The sequence below is a fragment of the Anastrepha obliqua genome, chromosome 5, assembly GCF_027943255.1.
Source record: "Anastrepha obliqua isolate idAnaObli1 chromosome 5, idAnaObli1_1.0, whole genome shotgun sequence".
NCBI classification, from domain to species: Eukaryota; Metazoa; Arthropoda; class Insecta; order Diptera; family Tephritidae; genus Anastrepha; species Anastrepha obliqua.
This window is the reverse complement of record NC_072896.1, coordinates 14,882,170-14,907,171: the sequence shown is the minus strand read 5'-3', so window position 1 is coordinate 14,907,171 and position 25,002 is coordinate 14,882,170. Positions and strand designations below refer to the sequence as shown.

Below are 25,002 nucleotides of genomic sequence, written 5' to 3'. Positions count from 1 at the left end.
GCTGAAACAATTTAAAGATTATGCTCGTTGTCACACTAAAAAAATCATGTTTCTGTTTTCTGGTTGTTCAATTCAGTTGTGAGTTACAGGGTGTTAACAATGGCAGTCAACAAAGGGAAACTTCGGTACCTTTTACATATTTTCTTTGATAAGGGCGAAAATGCAAGCCAGACCGCTGAAATTGTGAATGGTGTTTATGGTGCCAATACTCTAACAGCTAATTACGTGTAATTTTGGTTTTGTCGATTCAGTTCAGGTATTTTTTTTGTAAAAAAAGTCGATAAAATCACAGAAATATATATAGAAATGCTGATGTATTGCGATAACGAATATATTAAAAAAAATTTTATGTTAAGGATGTGGATATTAACGATATGTAGTCTAGATTGAATTCAGAAAACGAAATTTCAACTTGAACGACCCTGTAAATATCTTATAAACACACATGGCTTAATATTATTGGTTAATGGGTGTATTTATTTTTGGATGTACTCGTGTAATAAAAAGGATATCTTTTGTGCTGGCATTTAATCATTGTTTGCCTAGACTTTTTTCTTTGCAAGATATCAAAAGCTAATCTGTTGTCTCACAAGTTTTATTAATTTCGATGAGCACACATAGAGGATGGCAATATTAGTGATAATTTTTCAAATATTTCGGGATTTGAACAAAATGTATTACCGAATTTTCGGGACTTGTTCTGGAATACAAATTCTTTAAGTTCTTCATTCAAAAACAATGCAATAAATATATTTTATAACTAACCAAGTCCAAATATGCATTAAAATTTCAATGTAATATAATATTTAGGTCGCGTGTAGTTCGATAACAAGAATTGTACAAGGTGGCGGGAAATTAATAATCTTTTTTAAAGCATTTTTTGTATAAAAATTAAAAAAATAAAAATATGATAGAATATGAAAAATAAGATAAACTAAGTTTGAGTGATAAAGATCCTTCAACAGAGGAAATTTTAAGAAATGTTAACAATTAATTTACAATTTTTACTTAGCTGCTCAAATTGCTCAAAAGCGCGAAAATTTTGACCGTTCGAGCTGTTGAGCAGTGAATAAAATTAAATAATAATTAGTGTATCGTACTGGCCTATGCACGGCTAGCTAAAGCTCTAGTTTCTAAGTCTAATAATGTAATTACTCTAGACTTAGACATAGTCTAATAACCTTAAGAGCAACTCCGAAATGAGAAATATGTATAAATTATTACTACTGCTTTAGAAAACTTAGGGAGTTGTTGATTTTAGATGCCTGAGATACGTAGATAGTTAGGTTAAGTTTGCCAAGTTGCTTATCTAAAAGTCCTAGTTGGCCCTAAAGTCCATTGTAATATCTGCAGTTGATTTCCATCTCCTAACTAAATTACCTTTACCAATTGAATCTTTTTAAGAAGGTAACTAGTCCCTCCAGTGAGACATTTTGCAAATTTCCCAGGTCTTCAAGGAAGGTCAATCGAAGTGTAGGTCAATCACAAAGGAAATCAATTTCTTCTACATTTTTCTACTGGCTAGGCTGCCAATAGTGCAGTGACCCATTATAACGCCTGTAACGACGCTGATAGTTGGTTTGTTGAATCTAAGCGTTGACCAGAGCATTTTGGAGGTCCTGGAGTTAGTAGTCAAAGAGTGGTTTACGCGATTACGCCCATGTCAATGAGAATGTATCGTTCATTTAGAAGAATGCTTATGCCCTCTACCACTCGCTAAAGGTGAAGTTTGAGCCATTTTTGGTTTCGAGCAAACGTTGCGGATTAATTAAAAAGTGAAATATTGATTGGCCACCCTGGTGAATATTGGTAGTCCTAAGATTAGGGGTAAGTCTTGAAATCCTGATCTAAAATTAATCATTAATAAGGAAATGAATACAATAAATTAACTCGGGACTCATCTTAACTAAAGTCGAGATTTTCGAAACTGTAATAAATTCGCGGGACTAGTATCTCTACTACAACTGCCTGTGCTCATCAAATGCAACGCTCACTTCTCGTTTTAAGGGGGGAAGCTGGTCTAGAGCGCAAAAAATGGCCATATTTTATGAATTTATTTTGACTCAACAAAGGAATCAATCGAAAATCTGTGAAATAGGTTTAATAATATAGCTTTCATGGTACAAATACAAAATTTTTCGTCTGAATTAATTTCAAAATGGCCGCTGTCCAGCAGTTCTCCTAAGGCGCCTTTTTTTCTAGTGGGTCCATTGCCGAAGACGTAAACTCCTTAATTTTTGTTCTGGATCAAAAAATAATTTTTTTTTGGTTTCTATATAACAACAGAAATAGACGTACGTAGGATTTTTTCGATATTTTGTTTTTTCGCGAAATGGTGCACGTTTGAACAAAAAGTTACAATTTTCACTATAAAGACGACATAAAATTGTTGATTAAAAAAAAAACTATGTAATATAAATAAAAAATCCTACGTACGTCTCCGGAGAAAGGTATTTCGAATGTATTGTCAAAATTTCGTAAGAATCGGTAAAGATTTGTTCGAGTTATGTCTTCGGCCAGTTTAAAAAAAAGTGATTTCGAGAAAAACGCGTTTAAAGTTGTAAGTAGCGTTCGGGGCATACCTGCGAGGCACTGCCGTCGAATGAAAAATTTGGGCATTTAGACATTTTTGCTGGCATCCCTCATTTGGTATATTATTTCTAAGACCCTAAAGCACCTTTAAAGACAAAAAAAAATTTTTCGATTTTTTCAAAATTCTAGACCAGCTTCCCAGCTAAATTCTAGACCAGCTAATAATAAACTTTTACTAACTCACTAAAATTGAAGTTCAGTGACGTAAATGCAATATTACAAAGATTTTCCATTAGTTGGTTATTTCGTTTAATCAGTACCATAAACTAAATTATTTGTTGAAAATCGCATAAAAATCCAATTAGTTGGGGAGAGAGAGGTGGAAAATCAGTTAGATTAAGTTAGGGTGTATTTGAAAAAGCGCGGCGATATCTAATACCAGGACCTGATGGAGGGTTCAGGGCATAGGCAGTCTAAGTGGTTTATCTTTCTCTCCAGAAAGGTATAAAATAGGCTAGGACTTGCAAAATTGGTATTAGCTTTTGGAGTTTTTGCGAACTGGATGATTAAACTCTAGAGTACATTTTATACAAGTGTATACCTCTCGCCAGACGAAGCCTTCTACATCTAGGGGGTGTGACTCTAAATCTATTAATGGCATGTTTTACTTCCAGAGGTGGTACTCAATTATGGCCCCGCGGTCAAGCATGATAGACCAGATTGGAGGTGACAGCGCATTAAGGCTCGAAAAAATTATAAGTGAAGTAGAGATAGAAAAAGTACTTCCGTATGCATCATTTTTTTCTTTTTTTAATTTTTTATCTGGGGCTTAAACGACTAAATCAATCGTGTTTTTTTTATTCATAAGCATTTCTGATAAGTAAATCTAGACCACATTCCTACAGATTGTCCCTTAGATTTCTGCCTAAAGAATGTTTTTTTGAAATAGTTTAGGAACAATTTGTATGAAAATGATAAACCTTCTTCCCAAATTTAGTCTGATAAGTGTCCATCATTATTAATAAGAAGAAAATAAGTTCACTTTTTTTTTGTATATTTCCATCGCATTTCATGATTTAATAAAGTCAAATTTGGAAACGTTGGTGTCCAGTCCTAAGAACTTCTGACACATTTGCCAGCGATCGGGTGGTTCGGCATTGTCTCTGAGCTCTCATTGTTTTTTGGCTTGCAAGCATGAGATTTTTTAAAATTTTTTTTTTTTGTTAAATAATTTTGTTACAATAAAAAATTTTGTAAAAATTTTTATTTTGTAAATTATTATTTTGTAAAAATTTTTATTGTAACAAAATTATTTAACAAAAAAAAAAAATTTTAAAAAATCTCATGCTTGCAAGCCAAAAAACAATGAGAGCTCAGAGACAATGCCGAACCACCCGATCGCTGGCAAATGTGTCAGAAGTTCTTAGGACTGGACACCAACGTTTCCAAATTTGACTTTATTAAATCATGAAATGCGATGGAAATATACAAAAAAAAAGTGAACTTATTTTCTTCTTATTAATAATGATGGACACTTATCAGGCTAAATTTGGGAAGAAGGTTTATCATTTTCATACAAATTGTTCCTAAACTATTTCAAAAAAACATTCTTTAGGCAGAAATCTAAGGGACAATCTGTAGGAATGTGGTCTAGATTTACTTATCAGAAATGCTTATGAATAAAAAAAACACGATTGATTTAGTCGTTTAAGCCCCAGATAAAAAATTAAAAAAAGAAAAAAATGATGCATACGGAAGTACTTTTTCTATCTCTACTTCACTTATAATTTTTTCGAGCCTTAATGCGCTGTCACCTCCAATCTGGTCTATCATGCTTGACCGCGGGGCCATAATTGAGTACCACCTCTGGAAGTAAAACATGCCATTAATAGATTTAGAGTCACACCCCCTAGATGTAGAAGGCTTCGTCTGGCGAGAGGTATACACTTGTATAAAATGTACTCTAGAGTTTAATCATCCAGTTCGCAAAAACTCCAAAAGCTAATACCAATTTTGCAAGTCCTAGCCTATTTTATACCTTTCTGGAGAGAAAGATAAACCACTTAGACTGCCTATGCCCTGAACCCTCCATCAGGTCCTGGTATTAGATATCGCCGCGCTTTTTCAAATACACCCTAACTTAATCTAACTGATTTTCCACCTCTCTCTCCCCAACTAATTGGATTTTTATGCGATTTTCAACAAATAATTTAGTTTATGGTACTGATTAAACGAAATAACCAACTAATGGAAAATCTTTGTAATATTGCATTTACGTCACTGAACTTCAATTTTAGTGAGTTAGTAAAAGTTTATTATTAGCTGGTCTAGAATTTAGCTGGGAAGCTGGTCTAGAATTTTGAAAAAATCGAAAAATTTTTTTTTGTCTTTAAAGGTGCTTTAGGGTCTTAGAAATAATATACCAAATGAGGGATGCCAGCAAAAATGTCTAAATGCCCAAATTTTTCATTCGACGGCAGTGCCTCGCAGGTATGCCCCGAACGCTACTTACAACTTTAAACGCGTTTTTCTCGAAATCACTTTTTTTTAAACTGGCCGAAGACATAACTCGAACAAATCTTTACCGATTCTTACGAAATTTTGACAATACATTCGAAATACCTTTCTCCGGAGACGTACGTAGGATTTTTTATTTATATTACATAGTTTTTTTTTTAATCAACAATTTTATGTCGTCTTTATAGTGAAAATTGTAACTTTTTGTTCAAACGTGCACCATTTCGCGAAAAAACAAAATATCGAAAAAATCCTACGTACGTCTATTTCTGTTGTTATATAGAAACTAAAAAAATTTTATTTTTTGATCCAGAACAAAAATTAAGGAGTTTACGTCTTCGGCAATGGACCCACTAGAAAAAAAGGCGCCTTAGGAGAACTGCTGGACAGCGGCCATTTTGAAATTAATTCAGACGAAAAATTTTGTATTTGTACCATGAAAGCTATATTATTAAACCTATTTCACAGATTTTCGATTGATTCCTTTGTTGAGTCAAAATAAATTCATAAAATATGGCCATTTTTTGCGCTCTAGACCAGCTTCCCCCCTTAAAACGAGAAGTGAGCGTTGCATTTGATGAGCACAGGCAGTTGTAGTAGAGATACTAGTCCCGCGAATTTATTACAGTTTCGAAAATCTCGACTTTAGTTAAGATGAGTCCCGAGTTAATTTATTGTATTCATTTCCTTATTAATGATTAATTTTAGATCAGGATTTCAAGACTTACCCCTAATCTTAGGACTACCAATATTCACCAGGGTGGCCAATCAATATTTCACTTTTTAATTAATCCGCAACGTTTGCTCGAAACCAAAAATGGCTCAAACTTCACCTTTAGCGAGTGGTAGAGGGCATAAGCATTCTTCTAAATGAACGATACATTCTCATTGACATGGGCGTAATCGCGTAAACCACTCTTTGACTACTAACTCCAGGACCTCCAAAATGCTCTGGTCAACGCTTAGATTCAACAAACCAACTATCAGCGTCGTTACAGGCGTTATAATGGGTCACTGCACTATTGGCAGCCTAGCCAGTAGAAAAATGTAGAAGAAATTGATTTCCTTTGTGATTGACCTACACTTCGATTGACCTTCCTTGAAGACCTGGGAAATTTGCAAAATGTCTCACTGGAGGGACTAGTTACCTTCTTAAAAAGATTCAATTGGTAAAGGTAATTTAGTTAGGAGATGGAAATCAACTGCAGATATTACAATGGACTTTAGGGCCAACTAGGACTTTTAGATAAGCAACTTGGCAAACTTAACCTAACTATCTACGTATCTCAGGCATCTAAAATCAACAACTCCCTAAGTTTTCTAAAGCAGTAGTAATAATTTATACATATTTCTCATTTCGGAGTTGCTCTTAAGGTTATTAGACTATGTCTAAGTCTAGAGTAATTACATTATTAGACTTAGAAACTAGAGCTTTAGCTAGCCGTGCATAGGCCAGTACGATACACTAATTATTATTTAATTTTATTCACTGCTCAACAGCTCGAACGGTCAAAATTTTCGCGCTTTTGAGCAATTTGAGCAGCTAAGTAAAAATTGTAAATTAATTGTTAACATTTCTTAAAATTTCCTCTGTTGAAGGATCTTTATCACTCAAACTTAGTTTATCTTATTTTTCATATTCTATCATATTTTTATTTTTTTAATTTTTATACAAAAAATGCTTTAAAAAAGATTATTAATTTCCCGCCACCTTGTACAATTCTTGTTATCGAACTACACGCGACCTAAATATTATATTACATTGAAATTTTAATGCATATTTGGACTTGGTTAGTTATAAAATATATTTATTGCATTGTTTTTGAATGAAGAACTTAAAGAATTTGTATTCCAGAACAAGTCCCGAAAATTCGGTAATACATTTTGTTCAAATCCCGAAATATTTGAAAAATTATCACTAATATTGCCATCCTCTATGTGTGCTCATCGAAATTAATAAAACTTGTGAGACAACAGATTAGCTTTTGATATCTTGCAAAGAAAAAAGTCTAGGCAAACAATGATTAAATGCCAGCACAAAAGATATCCTTTTTATTACACGAGTACATCCAAAAATAAATACACCCATTAACCAATAATATTAAGCCATGTGTGTTTATAAGATATTTACAGGGTCGTTCAAGTTGAAATTTCGTTTTCTGAATTCAATCTAGACTACATATCGTTAATATCCACATCCTTAACATAAAATTTTTTTTAATATATTCGTTATCGCAATACATCAGCATTTCTATATATATTTCTGTGATTTTATCGACTTTTTTTACAAAAAAAATACCTGAACTGAATCGACAAAACCAAAATTACACGTAATTAGCTGTTAGAGTATTGGCACCATAAACACCATTCACAATTTCAGCGGTCTGGCTTGCATTTTCGCCCTTATCAAAGAAAATATGTAAAAGGTACCGAAGTTTCCCTTTGTTGACTGCCATTGTTAACACCCTGTAACTCACAACTGAATTGAACAACCAGAAAACAGAAACATGATTTTTTTAGTGTGACAACGAGCATAATCTTTAAATTGTTTCAGCGATACTTTAAGAGATATCGATCACAACGAGATACGATCACAATATTTTGAATTTCTAAAAAGCTTTCCCTTAGGTAGGTAGGTAAGATGGCAAGAGTACCGCAGGCACACTTCAAGTAGCGCTTACGTGCCGTTTTGATACCATAATGTGGATCACTACCTGTGAAAAGAAAAATTTTTTGGGAAGAGAAAACCTTCTACAGCCATCCGGTGCTGCTGATGTAGTGGAGGAGAGAAAAGAGATCTAGGCTGGAGAATTTCTTCAAGTCATCCCCAAAGGGCACGCTAAGGAATCTTAAGCGTCTAGCCGCCAGAGCCGGACATTTGCAGAGAAAGTGTTCCACAGCTTCTTTTTCCTACAGCTTCTGCAATAGAGGAATTCCAAGCTTCTCCGCATGAGTTCCGATCACCCAGTGATCACTGAACACCGCAATGAGTTTGAAAATTGAATGGTGGGGGATTCCCATCACTTTAAGCAATCTGTTTATATCGTATTGAGGCCATAGTGTTTTCGCAATAGCACACAATGAAACAGACCTCCATCTGTCTTGACCTTTTTTTTTAAAAAGAAATTGTGTAGTTTCCCTTTAACAACGGTCAAGGGGACACTGATGTCTGAGAAGTGGACAACTGAAACCGGTTCTGTCGACCCCTTCCTGGCAAGCTCATCGGCAATTTAATTTCCCTCTATATTCCTGTGCCAAGAAACTCAGATAAGGGAAATGTTTTCTGCACGTTCGATGTTTGAGTTCCTCCTTACAGGAGTTCACCAGAAGAGAGCTGCAATACGACGACGACAGGGCCTTGATCGCAGCTTGACTATCGGAAAAAATAATAATGTCTCCCTCCCAACAGCGATCCCAAAGCATTTTGCATGCTTGTAGGATCACGAAGACCGCTGCTTGAAAAATGGCGCTCATTTTCGGCAGTTGAAAGGAGACTGAAATGCTGGCTGATTTAGAGAAAACCCCCGCTCCCACTCCAGATTCCATCTTGGTTCCGTCAGTGATAACAGCGGTACCTGTATGCGTGTCGACTCTACCCTCTTTCCATCTTGCCTGCTCGGATAGAGAAATCAGTGCGAAGAACAGAGAAGGAAGAGGAGAAAGCTATCCCTTACAACAGCAGCAATGGCAAGAATGTATAAATTTGTGTTCACTGGGCGCTTTTATTTTAAGAGATCCAAATATTTATTTTGGACATTTCCGTACATACTTCGAAAAATTGATTCCTTTGTAGGCTTGAGTATAGGAACCAGTAAACTGAAAAAATTTTCAAAAAATAATTAATAATTTTGAGATTTATTCAATGTTGGAAAGTGAAACGCATTCGGTTCTCTTAGTAATCACGATTTTTATTTTTTATAATAAATGTATGTACGTCTTAAAGGCAGCCTCCTCTTCACGCAGTATTCTACCAGTTTGTGGGCTAAATTAGGTGGAGTCTGAGCTTGATTCCTTGAAGCCACCACTACTTCTTATTATCTACTCAATACTACAATTTACTCCACAGGTATTTGTATGTCTTATACTGAATCAGTTAGCAAAACTTAACTTATTTTCAGACCCTCTTGGACAATTTTAATGACCGTCAGTATCCACAAATTTATTAAAGATCGTTTTCAAAGCTCTACCATTTTCTTGGGTGACATTAATTATATCTGTTAGTTCTCCAATTCTAACTCTACCTCTTTTAGTCTCGTACTCATTTTAATAAATTGTTGGTTGTCTACTTGAAACACTCAACAAAAATACCTTTGAACTGTGGCAACTAGCAAAGCAAAGATAAACTCAAACTTGAACGACCCTCCAAATGGGTGCACATAGAAATTAATAAAAGTTGAGCGACGACAGATTGGCAAACAAAAAAAGTTGAAACAAACAATAATTAAATAACAAAGGATACCCTTTTTGTTATAGAGTTAAATGCATCCATTAGGCAGTAATATTAAGCCATGTGCGTAATAGATATGTGCGCGTATGCGTTAAGATGGCAGAGGGAATGAGATATTCTCGAATTACGTTGACGCGCTCTTTAAATCCAAATAGCGGTTGATTTAATTTGATAGCACAACAAAATGACCAAAATGTTACTAAATAAATAGGTGACCTGAATTCTTAGTATTATCTTATATTCCTTTTCTGTAAATTATAAGAAATGTTACCTTTTCTTTCATTCATTACAATGAACCTATTTATTTTTGATTTTATTTTTTTTGCATTAATCTGTTTTTCATAGTCCGCCAGAAATATTCTATTTTTTTGAATAAATAAATTAGTTGAGTAAATAAATAAATAAAACTAATTTTCTTTAATAATAATAAAATTTAATAATAATAAAATAAAGCTTCGAAAAAATCGCTATAAATGCAAATCGAGTTTATACTTGATATGGAGAGAAATACTTTATATTTTTTGAGAGAATCTTAAGTACTGAAAAAATGTATAAAACTTTGTATGTAATGTATAATTCTTTTTACTTACCCTCAATCTGGCGGCGGTTAAAATTTGCTTGCACGTAATCGGATGGACAATCGCGAAATAGCGTTCCATGCATATGACGACGAGTATGAAAATCGACGCAGTGTAACTGAGCGAATGCACGTACTGATACATGCGACAGAGGAATTCGCCAAAAACCCAGCTAAGTGAAGAAGAGAGAAACGTAAGGTCATTGAAATTATTTGATGTATAATAAATTTTAAGCATTTAAAAGAAAGACATAACAGAGAAATTAATTAATGGTATTAGCTAACACCCGATTAGCTTTGCGGTGCCACACAACTAAAGGTATAATTTTCCATCCCAATGTGGAGAAATATCTATATTACCTAATGTTGGCAATAAAGTATGAAACAATTTATTAATATAAAAGCAAAAATGGAAATTTCCTACACTCATTCCACGTTTATTGGAGCCAGGTGTACTATGTCATCGTAAAAATTCAATAAATAAATTTTTCTAATATATAAGCGTTGATAGTAATTTCAAATGTAGTGAGAATCGAAACATTTTTTCTTTGGAATATAAAGAAGACTGGTAGGGGCAAGCTAATCACCTACCCTGTCAGAAAGCAAATAGATTAACGTAACTAACGCACAAGTCGAGGCCCTGTGCTCCCAAGAGGCGTGAACAACTGGGAAAAAAGGCAAACTGAAACGACTCTAATTTTAGAAAGGTTTAACCAAATTGCGCTGGCGGCCGCCGTAGCCGAATGGGTTGGTGCGTGATTACCATTCGGAATTCACAGAGAGAACGTCGGTTCGAATCTCGGTGAAAACACCAAAATTAAGAAAAACATTTTTCTAATAGCGGTCACCCCTCGGCAGACAATGGCAAACCTCCGAGTGTATTTCTGCCATGAAAAAGCTCCTCATAAAAATATTTGCCGTTCGGAGTCAGCTTGAAATTGTAGGTCCCTCCATTTGTGGAACAACATCAAGACGCACAGCACAAATACGAAGAGGAGCTCGGCGGAAGACCCGAAAAAAGGGTGTAAGCGCCAATTATATATATATAATATTAATTTCATTTCTTTTACTAATTATCCTAAATGCATTTTCACTAATGCGCCTTTAAAATAAGTAGGAATGCAAATTTTCCTCTTTTTCTAGGTTTCATATTAATTCCTAATGTTTCAAACTTTTATTTGTATTCACTAAAATACACTTTTATTTCCATTTTTCATTTTCCGATATTAAATATCTTAAAAGTTGCTATACGTGTAAGTTTATATGTGACACTGTGTGTGTGAATAATTGCATAACTTGTGAACAAAATCAAATGAAGTCAACGGCAAGTCAGCGATTAAGTCAGTGGTGCACGCATATCCTCATTGCTCACTTGTCACGTACAAGCAGGCAGTATGCCATGTATATGGAAAACTACGCGGTGCACGCGGCTAAGCTAAAGTCAAGTAGTCTTAGTGCATAATATGCACCCTCTGTTCCAAAAAAAAAAACTATTTTACAAATACAAAACTAAAGCAAGCAGGCGTGCGTATTTTGCGACAGGAATTTTTTAATTATCAAAATCAATGTAAGCGACTAACACTGTGATACACAAATTTGTTTGCCTTGCCAAGTTATTAAAAACTATCCAGCATGTCATTTTCTGAAAGTTTATTGTGACTGTTGGTCTCGGCTGTTTCAAAGCTTCTACTGATTTCATTTCTTTCATCGAAAACTTCCGCTATGGGAATAGATAAAAATCGCTAGGCGCTAAATCAGTTAAAGGCGGCAAACGGTGCAATGAGTAAATTTGTAGTTTGTCAGAAATTTACTTACAATCACTGATAAAATGGCGCATTGTCGTACAAAAGTGTTCAGCTGTAAATTTCTCGACACTCAGGATTGAAATACGAAGTTTATATTCTTGCAACCAATCATTTCTAGACTCTTAAGCACATGAAGGTTGGCGGTGATTGCTGGGTCTAGTGAAATCAATTCTTAATTCAAAATTTTCTTAGGATTTTCAAAAAAAAAAAAGAAGCTTGTGCAATTTGTACTTCAGACTTTTGCGGAATACTTTTTTCGAGCTAATTTTCCTCTAGTGGCTGTTGGTGTTGTAGCAGCATAAGCATTCCTTATACATATACCGAGAATGCTGTTCAAATGGCATTCTTTGGCCGGATATAAGTCCAGGTCGTTCCAGTAACGTAAAACCGACGTTGGAATGCCTCAGGTAGTCAACAGTAGGCACTTTGATGTTTATTTCCAAAATCATATTGAAAACTCTATACCCGATCTAGTCACTAGTAACAATCACTTCAGTAGAATTACCCATATATTTATTGGGAATGCCTATTCTACTACAACAACAATAACAACAACGATGAAATATTCGAATATTGTTTGTTTATCTGTGATAAAATTCTCGAATCAAGCTTCCGAAAAAATTTTTTTCCAAAATGTGTTAATTTTCCTCTTCCCAACTACAGCAGTGTTTATAAGACTAAAATGATAATAATAAAAACCGTAAAAATTGCTAAAAATAAAAACCGTAAAACTAGTAAAACGTGATGAGATACCTGAAGATGATATCTACTTGATCTACTGATAGCCAGGCGGTGATAAAATCTCTCATAAAACAATCGAGTGGAGTTTCCAACGTAGCCATGAAATGTCGCGCAGCTCTTAACGAGATGGCTGAGTAATTTCACCTAAACATAACATGGGTGCTTGGCCATTGTAACATTGAGAGTAACTGCTGAGCGGATAAACTAGCGAGACTCGGCACCAAATTTACCGTTGAGTACGTGCAAGCTGCTTATCTTTGAGGATATTGTAAGAGCAGCAAACGAAAGATTGCGTCACGAAAATGTAGGCAGAATCGCCTGACAATTGCGGCCAACCCTCAATGCTAAACGCACAGCATCCCTGCTAAGCCAAAATAATCAGACACACCCAGGCGAACGAGGTGAGACAGGCGACCACTGCAGAAGCTGAATAAATCAGAAAGAGGAAGGAACGATCTCCTCCCCCTGTGCCATTGTCTTGCGCTATCCAGACGCATTTTTACGTTGTTAGGCACACAGTTTTTTATTGAGGTAGAAGGGCTGAGTAAAACCCACACTGATTTTAAGAGATATAATCACAAGTTGCCCACGTGGCTTCACAATGGGCCATGGGCTTCAACCTAACCTAATCTAAATGTGATTCACATAGAGTGCTATAAGATTTTAATTTTTATTATTTTCAATCAAATGCTGATTTTTATATTTTCTGTAGACAATTCATTCTGTGGACCAACTGGTATTTCCCCATCAATAAGCGGACGTTTTTCTACCCATGTAAAAACGCTTGTGCCACTTGTAAATTTGTGTAAGGGATAAGAACTCATCAAAAAATACTTTTTAAAGTGCATGGAACTGCTGATGAAAAACGGGTCATATACGAGACAACACCCAAAAGAGGTAATAGGTAAATCGAATCGATCTTCTTCTTCTTCTTCTTCTCAATCGAATCGATCACCAAATGGAAAATAATGGTTGTTCAGGTTTTGCTTGTATATGCTGGTGGGCTTAGGGAGAAGCCATCCATTATCAGTCTATAAGTTGAGCCTATTTGTACAAATATTCAGTTTCGAACAACACAGCCAACAACTAGCTGGATTGAAGCATGTCAGGACTGGCGAAAAGGATGGAGGTTATTTTCCTGCAGAACAACGCCGGACCATAAATACTTTTAACGACATGCCAAAGGCTTCGAAAGCGTGGTTGGGAAATTGTAAGGTATTTATTATATATTAATTCATTAATAATGCAAACGAGAAACCAAGCGATTCTCACTTTTAAAATATTTTCAAAATTTTCTTGAAAGCACAAAACAAGTCTTAAAAAAGGCTGGTGAAAAGGCAAAGATCAAATTTTTCACCAATAGACACCGAAAGTTCGACAATTGCAGAAGTATGAAATTAACGTAAAAATTTATGTAAAGTAAAAGCAAATTTCGCCTTCGAAGTAAAGCACAGAAATGGTTAGAGTTTTTTACTTCTTCTAAAGGCATATAAAAACTGCATTTTTTGGAACAGAGGACTTACAACATACATGCGTGGCACAGTAATAATACGAGCAGATACGGATAATATGAAAATACACAGCTTCACATCCGCACACACACACACGCACGCACGTACACACGCATTAACAGCATGATTTCGGCTCCGCTTTCACAAAGCATACCAGAGCATTTAGGCGCTCAGTGGGCACCATGGCGTATGCGCAATATTTAATTAACATAAATTCTAACAAAAGTAGTCGATGCATATGCGTCTCATGCCAAGACTGTGAATGACAGCAGTCAGCGGAAAAAAATATTGCACTGCATTTCTCTTTGCAGATATGTAAAACAAAGGGAATTTAATTTTGGAGGAATATGTCGCTGCCTGGAGAGCAAAAAGGTTAATATAGTGCAAGCGCACATATGATTTATGAGGGTGAAGCGGAAAGTTTCCAGCATAGTCCTCGACTAACGGAAGTGTGACTAAGTGTTTAGCTATATTTTAGAAAACTATTGCCGACTAGCTTGCTTACTATTTTGACGTCCAATATTTAATAAGGTGTTAGAGGAAAGCATAAACGTTTATCATACATATTGCCAACTAACTGTCAGGTCTACTGCTCTGTTAGTACCTATATGTTTTTATCAAGGATTGATCTTCATTGCTTACTGGAAAATGGAAAATCCTGATAAAAGAGCGATAATAAAATATATATATAATACATATATACATATATTTATTTTAGGCCTACTGCAACTTAGGATCATAGCAAAAATGGTTTCAATACTTCGACTCCACTTGGATTTAAATGACTGCCGACACGATCAAACAAAAGATTCTTGAAATCATACTAAAATGGAGTAGGTAGATGGCAGATTCAGATAATTCAGATAACTGAGACTATATGTAGGTATGGTCAACTGCATGCGCAGCAAATATTTTATGCTACGAGGATAAATCTGTTTAAATACTTCACAAATTCTCACTGAATTAGTTAAGTCTCCCAGTCGAAATGCTTAGTATAGGAAGAGCTTATTGCTTCATCTTCTGACACCTATCTCTTCCGTATCACTATTTTCGGATGCCGATCTATCCCGAAACAGCACAATATATCAAGAGATTCAAATAAGTAGTTAACACGTTCCCTGTCCGCTGAGCCACATATGGTTCAGGAAACGTGCGCCTGATAAGCACTGATACGTTCCTGAACCATATGTGTGTCACCATAGAAAAAGTTCCCTGAACCACATATGTTTCATGAACATGCAGAAGCAAAAATGTCCCTCTACGCTCATGGACCATATGTGTTTCAGGTAGAAATACCCTACATCCGTTTTATTTTTTTAGTTATTATTATTACTAAAGCTATCCTATGACTACAAAGAAACAAATTTTTCAAAAAACCTTGTTGGACTTGTCGGTCAATTTTGCATTTTTGTATTGGGACAGGGAACGTGTTAAAGCAACAAAAAAGTAAAATCAACAGAAAGAAAATGCTATATTGTAACTGAAAAAGCCTACTGGAATGCTGCTCGAAGAGGCGGCTGAAGCCCCGGAATAAACATTTCAGGAAGTAGTGTAATAAAACTATATGAGGGTGTCAAGGGTTCGATGCAATCTTAGCACCATGAATAGACTTCTGTTCGCACCCAGCAGTCGCTATCAAAAATGCCCCTCACATAGGTTGCGGGTTCGAATCCCACGTAAAGCGTGGCCCTCGCACTTTTCTAAGTTAACCTACTTTCCCCGTTTCTAAAACAAAAACCAAATAAAAGAAAAAACTCATTGCTCAAACCCAAAAACTTATCCTTTCCATCTTTACCCCCGCACAATAGTCAGCGCATTATTTGCATTGGGGCTGCTAAAACAGGCAAAGCCAAAGAAACTCACACAGTTGTACACAGCATCAGTGGCGCCAGCAAGAGAAAGCGGGTAGCCGCGGTAATAGCGCAGACACACCGCTTTAGCGAAGTCCTCAACTACCTGTATGATCTTTCCGGTAGAAAAATGTGACACAGGTGGGCTTTCCCAATACTTAGGACTGGTAGCTCCCAGGCTAATCAAAAATCAAATAGATTAATAAAACCAACGCAAGACAAGTCTTGTCGGGGCGCCATGTTCCCGAGAGGAATGAACAAGGAGAACAAAAAAAAACGGAAAAGTAGGAAAAATCCGGATATTTATGAAAAAGTCGAAATACTTTGAAAAATAAAAATTTACCGCTTCAGTTTCCTAACAGATAGGCTTCGATAATTTTGTAACTATTTCAAGACCGTATACACTTTAAGTGCTTATCCCTGCTTAATAAGAACAAAATGTTAATTTTTCTGACATCGAAGAGTTAATGGAAGAAAAACCAGATGAGCCATGAATCTATATATAGTAATGAATTATTATTTAATTAATAAGTATTTATAGTCTAGAACGGCCGCCATAGCCGAATGGGTTGGTGCATGACTTCTGCATCTTCTTAACTAGCGCGGTAACCGCTTACGCGATATTGGCCTAGTTTAGCAAAGCGCTCCAGTTATTTCTTTCTTGTGCTAACCGGTGTCAGTTGAACACACCAAGTGAAACCAAGTCCTTCTCCACCTGATCTTTCCAACGCAGAGGAGGCTGCATCTGAAAATCCAAAAATCTTGGGCAGAATTTTTCTCTTAAACACTTCAACAGACGCCTGATCAGATGTTGTCATTGTCCACGCCTCTGCGCCATACGTTAGGACGGGCATGATGAGAGCCTTTTAGAGTGTTAGTTTTATTCGTCGAGAGAGGACTTTACTACTCAAATGCCTACTTAGTCCAAAGTAGCACTTGCTGGCTGACATTGTTATCGGTGTTAATGCTGGCTCCTAAGTATACGAAGTCTTTTACAACCTCGAAATCATAGCTGTCAACAGTGACGTGGGGGCCGATATGCGAGTGCGCCAACTGTTTGTTTGATGACAGGAGGTACTTCGTTTTGTCCTCGTTCACCACCAGACCCATTCGCTTTGTCTCTTTATCTAGTTTGGTTCGTGACCACAATTCGCCTATTCAGGGACAATGTAGGTTCGAATCTCGTTGAAACACCAAAATGCAGGAAAAGTTTTTTCTAATAGCGGTCGCCCCTCGGCAGGCAATGGCAAACCTCTGAGTGCATTTCTGCCATTAAAAAGCTCCTCATAAAAATATCTCCCGTTCGGAGTCGGCTTGAAACTGAAGGTCCCTCCATTTGTGGAACAACATCCCGACGCACGCCACAAATAGGAGGAGAAGCTCGACCAAATACCCGAAAAGGGTGTAGGCACCAATTATATATACATATATATATATATGTTATAGTAAAGGATTTTCCAATAAAAGGTGTTAGGTGTTAAACAGGAGAGGTTATTAACGATTTTTTATGGTCGGAATCGGATGGTATTCATCTGGGCAACGATTATTTTCAACAAGACGGCGCTACGTGCCACACAAGCAACGAAACCATTGATCTTTTACGGGAAAATTTCCGCACCGTGTTATCTCTCGAAGAGGTGATCACAATTGGCCACCGAGATCTTGCGATTTAACACCTTGTCACTTTTTTCTTTGAGGCCACGTGAAAGAGAAGCTTTACGCCAATATCCCAGGGTCGATTCACGACCTCAGAGATGGATTCGTGAGGCTATCGAGGACATGGGGCACTGGGGCATGGGGCCACTTTGCGATTCGGTTATGGGAAATTTCATGAAAAGGATATTGTCCTGTAAGCGCGGTCGTGGTGGTCATTTGCCTGATGGTACTTTCCACTATTAACGGCGTACTTGCCTTAAAATGAAATAAACAACCGATCATTTATATTAAAAAATAGCATTTTTCTTTGGGTATCAAAATAACACCTCTTTTAGGAAAACCCTTTATAATTATGAATAAAAAAATTGTAACACATTTATCATTAACATTTTGGAGTACCTGGTCATATCGCACTATCATAAAATGGCATCATTGTAAGGCACTTTTTATGAATAATGTAATACATGTCAAAAAAAAAAACAAAAAAAAAATATAAAACTACCAAAAAATTTGTTTTCTTTATCAGACTGGCAACTTTTCACCCCACCCCAGTACTCCAACGGCCACCGCAAACATACATAAAACAAAAACTTAGAAAAACAACTTCATACTTAGTTCTTACCAGTATTTTGCTACCATTGCATTGCAGGCTGCAGCTACTGGCTTACATTTGTCATTATGCGTAATTGCAATGGCGTCGCGACAGCGCAAGGATTACCATTGTTGGCTGATAGAAACAGATGCGACTGTTAGAAGCGGCAAAAGAAGTATGCAGCTCAACAAAAGTGTAGCAGAATGCTGGGGAAATCATGCCTCCCTGCAAGACGAGCCACAAATGCACGGAATAGTGGCAATGCGCAAATGCGAAAATGCGAAAAAACGTTGAATGCTTCTGCCAAATGCGACAGTTGTGTGCACTGTTCGTTTTTCTCAAGCATTTAATTCCTTTTCTTCCGCCGCAGCAACTAAACGATTATGTGTGCCATGGAAATAAGCGAATTTTAAACCAGGTTGAAGTAGAAGATCTTTAAGAAAAGATACTTTCACTAATCAAAGCATTAAGACTCGTTTTTTAAAGAATAAACTCAGATAAGGAATTAGTCATTTTTTGGCGAGATTATGAGTGAGCGAGATCATGAATTCATACTAAATTAAATTGGAAACTGAAAGAAAGCAAGGATACAAGCTATTATTAACAAGGAAAAGATATTGAAAAAAGAACTGGGAGGAACAAAGTCCAGATCAGTGCTTCTACAGATAATGTCTAGTTCAACAACAGCTCTTGTAATGGAAGTAAAATTAGAATAAATGGATGTAGCAAATTTCCCTAAAAACCGAAGGATGAAAACACAGGGCTCCTGGAAAAATGTTAAAGATTATGTGCTCTGAAAGAAAAGAACAATTGAAGAGACCAAAGATAATGTTGTTGACAGACATAACTTACTATATAGGGCATCTGGAAGCAAATGACCTCTATTCTATCAGTTAGCATCGTCATCAGTAAGATGGTAGGTTAGGTTAGGTTGGTATGGTTGCCCAGAAAGATTCGTCCTTTGTGATACCATTATGAAGGAGGTGAAGGGAAAGACCGATGGGATGTAGGGAGAGGGCGGGGAAAGGCGGTGATGGGACAGCAGGCGTGGCAAAGAAGTAAGAGCCAAGATGCCTAGATCTTAGTCCCGCCAGAGCAGGGCAGCTAAGGAGACTGAGATGATTCCACCTCACCCTCCATACATCCAGCGCAAAAAGGACTCAAGGTTCGCCCGAGCGCCCCGGTCCACACGTGGCCAGAAGGATTTCGCGACCTTACACGTTTGTGTATTTGCCCAGTGCTCGCTGAGTTGGCGCGATGCCCATCTTTCCAGGAGCAGACCGAAGGTAGTCAGGGAGATCCCAATTCTCTCCCATCGCGGGGAAATCACCTCACATGTCCCTTGTCTGGCCAGCTCATCCGCCGGTTGGACTAAACGAAGGTATACACTTATCCGTTGACAGAGTAATAAACTCGAAGTTTCTAAGCATGCGTGAGTGCCCATAAGTGAAGTTGAGCTAAGAGCTCCAGCCCCTCAGTCTGATTGCGGTACGTGTAGCGGCAATTCTCCCTGCGATGTCTACGGGTACCACAATAAACATTGCGTTGAGCGCCAGAGTCGCCCCTCTGATTCCAATGAGTGCCGACTTCTGAACTCTCCAGCTTCTTCACCAAGGTCGTCTTCTCTAGTGGGTTCCACCAGACTATGACTCCATATAACAAGATAGGCTTTACAATAGTATTATAAAGCCAGAAAACAACTCGAGGCCAGAGGCCCCATCTTTTGCCAATTGCGCCATTGCACCCATACAAGGCGATTGTTGCCTTCCTCACTCTTTCCTCAATATTGGGCTTCCATGTAAGCTTGCTGTCAAGGATATCACCTAAGTACTTCACCTTGTCAGAAAGCATCAGAGGAACGCCCCTAGTGAGGGAAATTGAGCTCTGGGTATTTTATGTTTTCCCGTAAATAGGACGAAAGGATTTCAAGATAGTAGAGATTCTACAAAATTAAGCGGGTGAAGAGCGAAGCGAATAAATCGGAGTCAACCTCTTTCGATTCAGTGATTCGCATTCTAAATAATTGATGCATACTTTAGCTTTGACCTAACTAGGGAGCTATAAACATAAACAAGTATTGATAGCTTAGAATCTTTTAAGCACCACTTCACAAATTAAATACCAAATAAATATAAAAAATTCGATTCAGCTCCTACCAGTTCAATGTGCCTAGGTTTGTGTAAAACACTTGTATTGGTATTAGTAGATATTAAATTCTATGCTTTAAGTTATTGCATCATTATTTCTTCTGATCTTCATACAAAATACTGCATCAAATATCAAATGCCAACCCACTTCATTTGCAAACATTTCTCATTTCACTACAAGCAGCTCACTTTAAACACAAGAGCCTCAGCATATCGCCCATCGCTCCCTCTTCAACGCATACAAATCATGGATTACTGTCATAATTGCAAGACAAATGCCAACACGCCCCACGTGCTGGTACAAACAATTGTCGAAATGAATATGAGAGTGGCAAAATTTAGATGCATGACATTGAGTTGACACTTTATGTCCAAGCGACAAAAGAATCTAAGAGACAATATTCATTTCAACGTGGCGGTAAAGTGTTAGTCGCAAGCACTTGAGGTGCTTGTCAGTAGTCAGCGAGGAAATTGCACAACAAAATTAGGGATTATAGCACTGAGTGACAGTGAACTGGCTCATTTAAGGAGACATGGGTGACACAAGTTGTGGGTTTAGTACAACTAAGACTAATGTTATGGAAAAAAAATCACATACACCGCGGTGCACCACCAGAATCTCACTTATTTTTTTTTTTTTTTTTTTATGGTGGGTGGGGTAGGATTTCCCATTTCAGTGTTTCCAGGTAGGTTTTAACGGGTTTAGCAACGTGAGGCCGAGCGTTGTCATGCTGTAGAATCACTTTTTCATGCCTCACCGCGTATTGCGGCCGCTTCTCGCGCAGTGCTCGGTTCAATCGCATCAATTGAAGTCTAAACCGATCCCCAGTGATGGATTTGCTTAGTTTTAACAGTACATAATAAATAACACCAAATACATAGCATAACCTTCGCAGCGTGAATATTCGGAAGCATGACCGGGTAGTCCCCATGGGGCAGTCTTTCTTTTCTTTGGATTGCTGTAATGATTCCATTTTTCATCACCCGTCACGATGCGATGAAGAAAGCCCTTCCTTTTTTGCCACTGGAGCAGTTGTTCACAGGCGAAAAAACGACGTTCAACATCCCTTGGTTTTAACTCGTAAGGAAATCCCCTGTTTCTGAATCATTCCCAAAGCTTGCTATCGCTTGGAAATGGATTGGCGGGTAACTCCTACTACTGAAGCAAGTTCTTCTCGCGTTTGCGGATCCTCATTAAGCAATGCCTCCAAGTCAGCGTCTTCGAAAGTTTTTGGTCTTCCTTTACGCGGACGGTCGTCAACATTAAAATCACCGTCTTTGAAGCGACGGAACCAATTTCGGCACGTTGTTTCACTTAAAGCAGCATCTCCATAAACTTTTTGTAGCTCTCGATGCGCTTCAACCGCCGTTTTTGTCGAATGAAAAAGGAAAATCAACACTTCCCGCAAATGACGATTATTCGGCATAAAATCAGACATTTTCATAAAACCAAAAGTATATGATACCAAAACAAAATCACTAAAGTGTCGAAGCAGTTTGCTTACCATATTTCTAAGCTTCGCTTATGACGTTTAGGTTATGTAAGAGTTGGTAAGGCTATGCCAGATCACCTGGTGTAATAAATGTAAAAATACTAGTAAATCTGAACGAAAATTTGGACATCATAATCCAGTATATTTATGTATGACACACAAGTAATATTTTTTGCGGGTACAAGTTGAATTAATACGCCACTTTTGTTTGAGTCGATGACCCCACCTACTGCACCATATTTTTTTATTATTTTAGTTTTTATTATTTCTTTCTTGGATGTTGGTAAGAAGCGTTTTGCAATTGCCACATGAAAAAACACATTTAAAAATATGAAGAAAAACCAATAGAAAACACACATTTCTAATATAATATTCTTCTTAGTAAAAAAATTCCGATTATTTATTTCAGAGCTGCGTACATAAGAAGCATAAAAACCACTTGGCCGCAGAACTACAAAAGACGTTAAGGGCAGCTAAACGACTAATTAAATATGGTTATATTTATAAGGTCTGTTCAAAAAGTATTGCGCGTTTTGTGTTTTTTTTTCAAAATTGTTTATTTATTCATTAATATCTATTTTTCTCCCTTCAAAGTAGTCCCCATGAGATATTATGCACTTGTGCCAAGGTATTTCCCATCTCCGAAGCCCTTCAAAAATTATTTTTTGTTTATCTTGTTCAGCTCCTCCTTCGATGCCGTCTTTATCTCGTCAATCGTAGCGTAGTGTCATACTTTCATGGGCCTCTTCAGTTTCGGGAACAAAAAAAGTCACAGGGGACACATCTGGGGAATACGGTGGCTGTCACATCATTAGTGTGTTGTTTTTGGCCAAAAAATCGCGCACAAGCAACGATGTGTGTTGAAGTGCTCGGGCGATCGGCACGCTTTTCGTTGTTCACATCTTCTCGGCCTTCTGAGAACATTTTGCACCATCAACAAACGTTGCTTTGGACCAAAGTAGCTTCTCCTTATGACACAGTCAATATTCGGAATGCATCCGCACACTTCATTTCATTTTTCACACAAAATTTGATACAGGTTCTTTGATCCATCTTTTTGAATAGGTAAAAATCGAAGACGAGCCGAAACACGTGCAAGCAAAGCAGCTGTCAACAATTAATGGCCGAAAAATCAAAATTCGCGATACTTTTTGAGCACACTTCGTAAATTAAACAAAATAATAAATTCGCGTAATTCCGTATTCATATCCATTTATTTGACTGGTGTGCATATCTTCAAAGAATTCTTCATAATTTATAGCTAATCTCAATGATTTAGGTGAATGAGAAAAGCTTTTGATTCTGCCATTTAATTACAGCTAATTTATTATATTGCATGTATATATATGAAGAAGAATGTATAAATATGTACATGGATTATTGTCAGCCTTACTTCCGTCGTGTGTCCTCCAGTGAAGGAAACATAATTTATATACCAATCCACACGAATTAAGTAAATTGCTAAATATAAATGGATACATGCACTCACACACTCATACGTACATATACTCGTATAAGTACAATATTTCAAATTGTATTTGTGTGATTTTCTCATTGCCCATTGCAAACTTCGAGAATTACAGTTCATTGGTTCGCATAAATTCTCAAGTAGGTGCAAATTTATTTTTATAGGAAACCGCATGGAAATCGCAATATTCTAACGACATGGTGGCAACTGTAATTGCTAAGACAGTTCTGCGCTACAATTCTCTTGTATGACCTGCCCATCAAAGCAGTTAAATGTGCGTGAAACTTAATACTTGGCTTGAGGGCCATAATTTGTGTTGGTTTATCGCAAAGATGTGGCCACGAAAGAGAATTCACTGCTTGCTGGGTGGATGGGAAAAATGTAAAAAAGGAAAGAAATGTAAAAAAAGAGCAGAAATTAAAAAAAAAGTAAACATTTTGCAACAAAAAACGATAGTAAATCTGAGCAGAATATGAGGAAGGAAGCGGATATGACGCACGAACATGGGAGTTAATCTATTCTTAATATAATACTTCAATCATATAAGCATAAAATCTAAAAAGAAATAAAGTGCACAACAGTTTAAAATCTAGCCTTACAAGAGCTACCTATGGATTACCACAATTTCTTCTCTTCTTCCCTTCTTCTTCTATTCAAATTTTTTTTCTGTTATTTACAAAACTGCAATAAGTAAAAAATACTTAAACTATAAGACATCATGTTAGTAAAAAATAGATTTTGTTGTTGTAATTCCTCTTACAAGAAATGATTTGCGAACTCGATATCCAGCACACGTCCCATCTTCTGGGTGGTCGCCCCTGTAGCCTTATAACATTTGATTTAGCTTTCATAACTACTTTGGCTATTCTATCAGAGTGCATCCTTTCAAAATGATTTCGCCAATATTTTCTCCTTCTTCTGGTCAATTTCTTGATATGCTTAATTTCTCAAGCCTCAGCGATCTCGGCATTCGTTTTTCTATAGTACAGAGTGTGCGCGACGATAACTCTAAGTGTATGTATATTAGCTCCACAGTTGTTGTTTGTTGTTGTGTTGCTGTTGTACCAACTGTGGCTTCTGAAGAATATGTTAGTATTGGTCGCACGTATGTTTTATACACTCAAATTTATTATGCCATTTATTATTATTTTAAACTTCCTGATATGGCAGCCGCGTTAGTAACTTGAATTTTAGATTTTTTTTTATATCTTTGTTGCTGTTTATTAGCGTTCCAAGGTAGTCGAATTCAAATACCTGTTCAGTTGGTCTATTGAAAACGCCAGGTTTACATCGGAGAGCTTCTGTGGATATTGCCATAGATTTGGTTTTTCCAGCTGAGATTAGCCAGCCGCTTTTTCAAACTCAAACAGAAGCTGCTGAAGTTTATTTCAATTTCTCGATCAATTAGTGGATGCTGTAAAAGTTATGAAATTGGAGGTCACCGGCTATTTCTCAGAAGTAACGCCTCCTTGCCTTTCTACCACCCAATATCAATATTACTCGTATTCACATAAAGTCGCCATTGCATTTCACTCACTAAAACGGTAACCAACTTTGGGGTAAAATTATTAAATACGATGAGGCCTCACTTAGATTGTTTGAGAGAAAGTATCAAAGACGATAAAACAATGAGCTGTATGTGCTTTACGACCACATAGACGTAGTG

The 25,002-nt window shown here is 36.9% G+C and overlaps 1 protein-coding gene across 1 annotated transcript in view; it reads right to left on the bottom strand.

Moving 5' to 3' along the window:
• Positions 1-25,002, bottom strand: part of LOC129249141 (trissin receptor) — a 162,975-nt gene that overhangs the window by 86,311 nt on the left and 51,662 nt on the right. Inside the window, exon 3 of the mRNA XM_054888793.1 lies at positions 10,087-10,246. Coding sequence (XP_054744768.1) covers positions 10,087-10,246 — 160 coding nt within the window. The remainder of the gene's footprint in view (positions 1-10,086; positions 10,247-25,002) is intronic.